This window comes from Diaphorina citri, unplaced genomic scaffold (genome assembly GCF_000475195.1).
Source record: "Diaphorina citri unplaced genomic scaffold, Diaci psyllid genome assembly version 1.1 scaffold5843, whole genome shotgun sequence".
Lineage (NCBI taxonomy): Eukaryota > Metazoa > Arthropoda > Insecta > Hemiptera > Psyllidae > Diaphorina > Diaphorina citri.
In genome coordinates this window covers 1-6,993 of record NW_007383219.1, presented here as the reverse complement: position 1 = coordinate 6,993, position 6,993 = coordinate 1, and the positions used below count along the sequence as shown (strand labels likewise).

General features: G+C 42.2%; 1 protein-coding gene across 1 annotated transcript; it reads left to right on the top strand.

Annotated features, from left to right (window-relative positions):
* The first annotated feature begins 1,019 nt into the window (after positions 1 to 1,019).
* On the top strand, positions 1,020 to 6,522 carry LOC103521739 (nicastrin-like). The gene is made up of 8 exons (XM_008486846.2): positions 1,020 to 1,189; positions 1,514 to 1,638; positions 1,955 to 2,046; positions 2,468 to 2,737; positions 4,068 to 4,093; positions 5,108 to 5,344; positions 5,718 to 5,829; positions 6,299 to 6,522. Exons 1-8 carry the CDS (start codon positions 1,046 to 1,048, stop codon positions 6,496 to 6,498), a joined length of 1,206 nt encoding a protein of 401 aa, XP_008485068.1. The 5' UTR covers positions 1,020 to 1,045; the 3' UTR covers positions 6,499 to 6,522.
* The last annotated feature ends 471 nt before the right edge of the window (positions 6,523 to 6,993 follow it).

Genomic DNA, 6,993 nt, shown 5'->3' with positions numbered 1-6,993 from the left:
CTTTCAACGGGTTCGGAATAATCGTCAGCACGAAGTTTCGAAACCCGTAGTGTTCATCATGCAAATCATTGATTCTTGACTGGCTGTTGCACATAGGAAGTCCAAGCTGAAAACCGCATCTCGTGAGCAAATCTAGGAGTGGGTAATTAGTACATGAATGCGTGATACCGACTCAGTCAGCTCAGTCATCGTAGGTACACATTGGGTTTAGGATTATTGAATATTTAGGAAAACTCGCACTTCCGTGCTCGGGAGGGGGCTTCGCCCCCTCCAACCCCGGGGGCTTTCGCGTGTTCGTACGCGGGTTGACGTATGGGGTCGCGCTTCGCGCTCCCGGGGGCTTCGCGGGGTTATGCATGGGGTCGCGCTTCGCGCTCCTTTGTTTACGGTCGCGCTGCGCGCTCCCGGGGGCTTCGCGGGGTTGTGCATGGGGTCGCGCTTCGCGCTCCTTTGTTTACGGTCGCGCTGCGCGCTCCCGGGGGCTTTGCGGTGTTGTGCATGCGGTCGCGCTGCGCGCTCCCGGGGCTTCGCGGGGTTGTGCATGTGGTCGCGCTTCGCGCTCCCTTGTTTACGGTCGCGCTGCGCGCTCCCGGGGGCTTTGCGGTGTTGTGCATGCGGTCGCGCTGCGCGCTCCCGGGGCTTCGCGGGGTGTGCATGAGGTCGCGCTTCGCGCTCCCTTGGTTTCGCCCCTGAAAACTAATATCGTCCCTGAGTCTTGTCTCGAAGAAATGAAAACTGAAAACTAAAAGCGAGAGCACAATATTAAACGTAGGAAAAGTTTTGCTGGCCTCAAAGCGTGTTCCCCGTGTATTTCTTATGGGGGGACTAAAAAACGTCAATATCTCGGGAACGGTTTGGAATTTCGGGATTTTCCGATTTTTCCCAGCATGTACAAAAAATAAGGAATCCAATGGTGAAAACCGCATCTTCCTAGCTCATCTAGAAGTGGGTTAGAATTTGTATACGTGAGTCAGTGAGTGAGTGAGTGAGTCAGTTACACAAGGGGCTGTATATATTTAGGATTTTATTTCCAGGTACAAACATAATGAATGAGAACTGGAACTTCCCCATAGTTATAATATCGGACAATATTATCATAGATTCTCTTGTGCAATGCTACAAAGATCATAATACACCATTGTCTGTTCAGGAAGATTCCTGGCATCCTCTGTGTGGATTGGAAATGGAGGTATGCTCTTCTTCTTCTTCTTCCTAGCCTTTTCCTATTTAAATAGGGTCGGCGTAAATGGAGGTATGCTACATTGCTACTATCTAAAAACACTCACAGTACATTTGTAAGATAAATTTGTTGAAACACCCTGAAGACCAGAGCCTCTTTAACCTTGCCTAGTTTTTACCTGGATGAACATGGAAGGAGCCCATATTTCTGGGCGTCCAAAGGGTTTAAACCAATATCCTTCCAACACTGTGAGATAGCTCTCCTATCTCAGTAAGTAAGTGAGTAAGTGGTTACCTTCCATTAAACTCATTAAAGAGTCTATGCTTGTTTCAGATGGGAATGAGTGGCAATACAAACACAGAAGTGTGCATCCGTCGTAGTCGCCTGTATTATGAGAACCATGCCATCAAGCAATGTGATGCTCTGGGCGGTCGAAACATTGTCTATTCTGCTGAGAAGTAAGTGCTTACATTCCTTTAATTTTTCAGACCAGCCAAGTTAGCTTGGTTGGTAGCGCGTCTGCCTTGTAAGCGCTAGGCCACGGGTTCGATTTCTGCCCAGGGTAGATTTTATTGTGAAGATATAATGTTTGTTTTCGGAACGGTTGGTTTTCTCCTATCCTGTCTTTCTCTCTTCGATTTCGGCACGATAAGACCTTAGTAGGTACAGTTCCCCTTATCAAACTTATCAGAAAAATAATAATAATAATAATAAAATCATAGGTATGCCATTCTTATTAATTGTACTAAAAAAATACTTTTGTTTTGTTTTCAGATTATCAGCTGATCAGCCTATAAAAAACCATTCCCTCATTCTAGTGACTGCCCGATTGGATTCCAAATCTATGTTTGATGGCATTGTACCAGGTAGATTTATTTACCATTGACTAATATTTTTCTCCCTATGTAGTACTAGCTTTTATTTAAAGTTTTATCCCGTTAGATCATTTTAAGCCTTGTTTAGCTTTAAACCTTTTGGGAGAACAAAGGAAATTATTTGGACTTTACGTAAAAGGGACTTTTCAGTTTCACTCTGGCAATATAAAAGCTATTTTATTATAATAATAGACTCTTTTGAGTGGAAGGTAACCACTAGGCGAGGTTAACGTCGGAGGCGTTCTCTACCACCTAACCCTCAGGGCTCCATTATTATGTGGTCAAATTCTCTCTCTCAAAAATAATAATAATAAAATAAAATAAAATAAAATTCCGTGCCTCGGCTGGGGTCGAACCCACCCTGTGTTCCTACTATTCAGCATAAACAAATCTATTCCGTCCCTCCCCCCAGGTGCTCTGTCTACCGTTACCAGCATCGTGACTCTCCTCTCAGCTGCTCGTATCCTGTCCCAAGCACGCTCCAAGCTTTCTCCGCCATCCAAACCCAACACCAACGCCCTGTTCCTACTCCTAGATGGAGAGGCGTATGATTATATTGGATCTAGTCGTGTGGTGTACGATATGAAGACGGGAGGATTCCCCAAGACCTCACTCCCTATAGGGGAGCAACATGTGAAACTCATGATCGAGTTGTCCCAGATAGCGAGCAATAAATATATAGGTGAGTACTGGGTTCGATTTTTTTTAAAGATGAGTGTTTCACCGCCGTTTCGAGTGGGTATCACACTAAACTGAACATCGGAAGCCCTGGGTTCGATTCCCGCAGGGTCAAAGATTTTTGACTTGGAATACGGGGTTAACTCAGCCTCGTGAGGCCAATTGTGTCTCTACTTCATCAAATAGCGGCCAGTGGGAACATTAGAAATTACCAGAGTAAAAAGGAAATCTTTAAAGTTGATAGACTCGATAAAGGAGACCATTAGTTGTAGTAATGTTTTTTTTTTTTTTTTTTTTTCTCTCCCTGTGCTTGAAATACGGTTTTCTTGAGGATTATGGAGTAGCCACTTTATTAAGCAACATTAGCAATTACTAGAGTAAAAAGAAAATCTATAAAGTTGATAGAATTGGGAAAGGAGATTGTCAGTAGTGCTGTGATGTCCACAAAAAAATTAATGAGGCTCTCAGCTTTACCGAAAATTCAGGATGAAGCCTTGTGAATTTGATGTGATGAGCTTAGTATGTTTCTTATGCAGACGTGCAGTATCTTAGGGCCTTTTAATGCCTATCATATTATCATTGGTTTTGCTTTCAGATCAGACTCAGTGCTGCATAACGCGGGGGTAGCGGGAACTTCATAGATCTCACAATCAGGACTTCGTTCACCTGATATACGACACTGATTTTATCCTGCGTCCCCACCCCTTTTTTGTGCGAAATGTCCCCTTTTTTCCTATCTGTTTTTTTTTTTTTTTTTTTTTTTTTTTTTCTCCATTTGTGTTTGGCTTTGCCTTTTTTCGGCTGTTGAAGCAAAAGGCTAGAGAATTTGAAGGTGCGTCCAAATATAATTTACCGCGTCGATCGACGAGGTGGATCCATACTGTCGAGGTAGGTTTCAGTTGACTTCGATCAAACATCGATCGACGGGGTCAACCTTGTGGGGACATAGCTCAAGTTAAGAAAACAAGTTTAGGGTCTGTGTGGCCCAAAAAATTATTCTTTTTGGTTTGTAAAGGTGTCTCCACATGTAGTACACGGCTGGTCGACCATGTTTGGACACACCTTTAAACTCATAGCCCAAGTTTTAGCTTTATGTCTAAAGATGTGAAGTCGAAATTTCAGCTTTCTATCTAAAATCGTCCAGCACTTTTTCTCTACCCTGTACGTTAGGGATAATGTTACAGTAATGAAGATCTTCAGACTTGGTCTGAGTGTTGAAATTTAACCCGTATTAAGATCAGAGTTTTCTAAGAATATTGAGACCAGAGTGTTCGTGTTATCTTGTACTCAGCCCAATTCTTACTCTAGTTGTCGGTTTAACCAATATATTTCAGCCTCTAGAAGGCCCGTTAAGCTAACGGCCTGTTAAGTTCCATTTGATTTGTTTAGGCTTAATAGGCCTGTTAAGCTTAATAGGGCTGTTCTGTTAAGCTGTTAGGATCTAAAAAGAAGGTTGGTGAAACCCATCCTATGTTTTGACTTCACCAGTTTGCATTTTTTTTTTTTTTTTTTTTTTTCCCCTTTTCAACTCAAATGGGCTTTTCTTATGGTGATAAAATTCGGAAAAATAGATAGTATCCGTAAAATAGATGATATTATTATTATTATTATTATTATTATTATTATTATTATTATTATTATTATTATTTGTCTTTTTTTTTTTCAAGATTTGATCGTTTGATAGAGGGAACTGGTAGGCCAGACACTCACGATCAGACGGTCTGACATGCCTAGGTTTCAACCGCCTTGCACTTGGAAAACCCGGGTTCGATTCCCGGCGGGGTCAAGAAATTTGTATCATGCAAATGATTGATTCTGTGACTGGCTGTTGCGGGGCCCACTCAGCCTCGTGAGGAAAATGAGTAGCTATGACATATAAATGCGCATAGCGACCGGTGCATTGGGTTTTAGGATTATTGAGATATTGGGAAAATCCTACAATGCTGCATTGAGCACCAAAGTTGTAACATTGTAACACAAAGAAACTGCATTTACATTTTACATTTTTTACATTTAATTTCGATGAAAATATCCTAGCCAGCCTAGTTAGCTTAGTTGGTAGTGCGTCTGCCTTGTAAGCGCTAGGCTGTCGGCATAAATTAAGTTAAGGTTCAGCCAGCCTAGCTAGCTTAGTTGGTAGTGCGTCTGCCTTGTAAGCGCTAGGCCACTGGGTTCGATTCCCGCCCGGGGTATTTTATCCTGATGGGATAATGTTCGTTCTCGGAACGGCTGGCTTTCTCCTATCCTGTCTTCCTTCTCTCTTCGATTTTCGGGACGATAAGACTATAGCAGTTACAGTTCCCTCTGTCAAACCTCTAAAAAAAAAAAAAAAATGAATAAAAATATCCTACGTCACGTTACCTTTTGTTTTCAGGTGGACGAAATGCTGTACTGTTACTTGAAGTCGCACAATTGTACTCTGTTTACCCAGCTCACTGGACACATGGATAATACCAGACCTACGTACTATGTAGGCATTAAGGATTACAAGCGGTACATAGTGACGGCTACGGGCATTCTGTTGGCAAATCTAACAGGAACGGTGACTAATATGACTAAGGACGAGTGCAAGGCTGAGATGAACAGGATTTATGAACCCGGCACTTCTGATGTAAGATACCCCTAGCCCTAGTCTTATTTTCCTTTCCCAATTTTCAGTTGGTAAAGGTAGAGAATAATAAAATGGACCCACCTCTTTTCAATCATCTTTTGTTTGTTGTTGTCTGGCTGGGGGGACGTTAAACAGGAAGAAGACCAGCTCAGTCTGGCTGGAATATTTTAAACAAGGAGGATGCCAGCCTGAAGTTTCTCTTGCTAAGGAAACAAAGGTTGCTTGCGAAGAGCATCCACTTGTAAAAGAAATAAATTTTACCCGATTAATACACCTTAATAATTTTATTACTGATTTTGAACACTTTCATCCCCCCCCCCTTTCAATAGAGAAATACTCAATGGTTGAACATAAGTTGTATTCTTGATTTCAGAATCAGAACTACTACTGGATAGTGACCAACATCACGGTAGAGAATGCTGGCTATTGTAACAAGAACTTGGTCAACTTTACCGCTGCTGTCAGCCCGGCTTTCACTATTGACGGTAAGTCCATTTCACCAAAAATCCAATCCAGGTTTCAATGACATGGTTAAGCACTAATAGCCGGTGGCCTTACTTTTACCTATACAAAAAGGTTACGGCAGTTGCCAACACCAACCTAGTTAGCTGTGAGGGTAGCGCGTCTGTCTTGTAAGCCCGAAGTCGCGGGTTCGATTCCCACCCAAGGCGGACTTTATCGTAAGCAGGTGAAATGGTAAGGTTCGTTCTTGGAACGGCTGGCTTTCTCCTATCCTATCCTCCTTCTCTCTTCGCTTTCGCGACGATAAGACCCTAGCAGTTAGAGTTCCCTCTATCAATCTATCTTTAAAAAAATAATAATAATAATAATAATAATCCACTAATGCAAGAACTTTGGACCACTGAGCTAGCTATCATGGTGGAAAGAGACACTGAGGTAGCATGAAAATACCTATGATATCAGTTGTAAATTTCGATTTTCTCCCTCCCATAGGTTACAACTGGAGCTCAGGCACGTATCCCTCCTGGTCTGAATCCGTGTGGATGAAGCTTGGACTTCGCATGTTCATGAAACCTTCTCCCTCGTATGAGAAGTTGGTGTTTCTGTCTGGACTCGGCGTCCTGGCTGTTTCATTCCTCTGTGTTCTGTCTCTCAAGAAACATATTACTCATCTAGTCAGCAGTATTGTGTAAGTACACTGAGAAAAATGACGAAAATCCTTCAAGTCTCTTGTAGGATTTTCAAATGTTGAAGTTCTTGTGATTTGGATTCAATAACATAGAGAAAAGTACAAGTATAAAGGTTTTTTACTTGCACAATAGTCCAACAACTTGGCGGGATAGCATACTGCAAGAATTTGAACGATTTTTCTCTCAGAGTAGCCTCGCATATCAACTCACCACAATAAAGTCTTGTGAATAGCAACCTCCGTGGCCGAGTGGGTATCACACTAAACTGAACATCGGAAGCCCTGGGTTCGATTCCCGCAGGGTCAAAGATTTTTGACTTGGAATACGGGGTTAACTCAGCCTCGTGAGGCCAATTGTGTCTCTACTTCATCAAATAGCGGCCAGTGGGAACATTAGAAATTACCAGAGTAAAAAGGAAATCTTTAAAGTTGATAGACTCGATAAAGGAGACCATTAGTTGTAGTAATGCTGTTTTTTTTTTTTTTTTTTTTTTCCCTT

Bases quoted from the DNA above. Each gene is read 5' to 3' on its own strand.
- LOC103521739 (XM_008486846.2), top strand. From the start codon at position 1,046: ATGAATGAGAACTGGAACTTCCCCATAGTTATAATATCGGACAATATT. The intron at 1,190-1,513 runs GTATGCTCTTCT...TGCTTGTTTCAG, and splicing joins TGTGTGGATTGGAAATGGAG to ATGGGAATGAGTGGCAATAC. The intron at 2,738-4,067 runs GTGAGTACTGGG...AATATATTTCAG, and splicing joins AGCGAGCAATAAATATATAG to CCTCTAGAAGGCCCGTTAAG.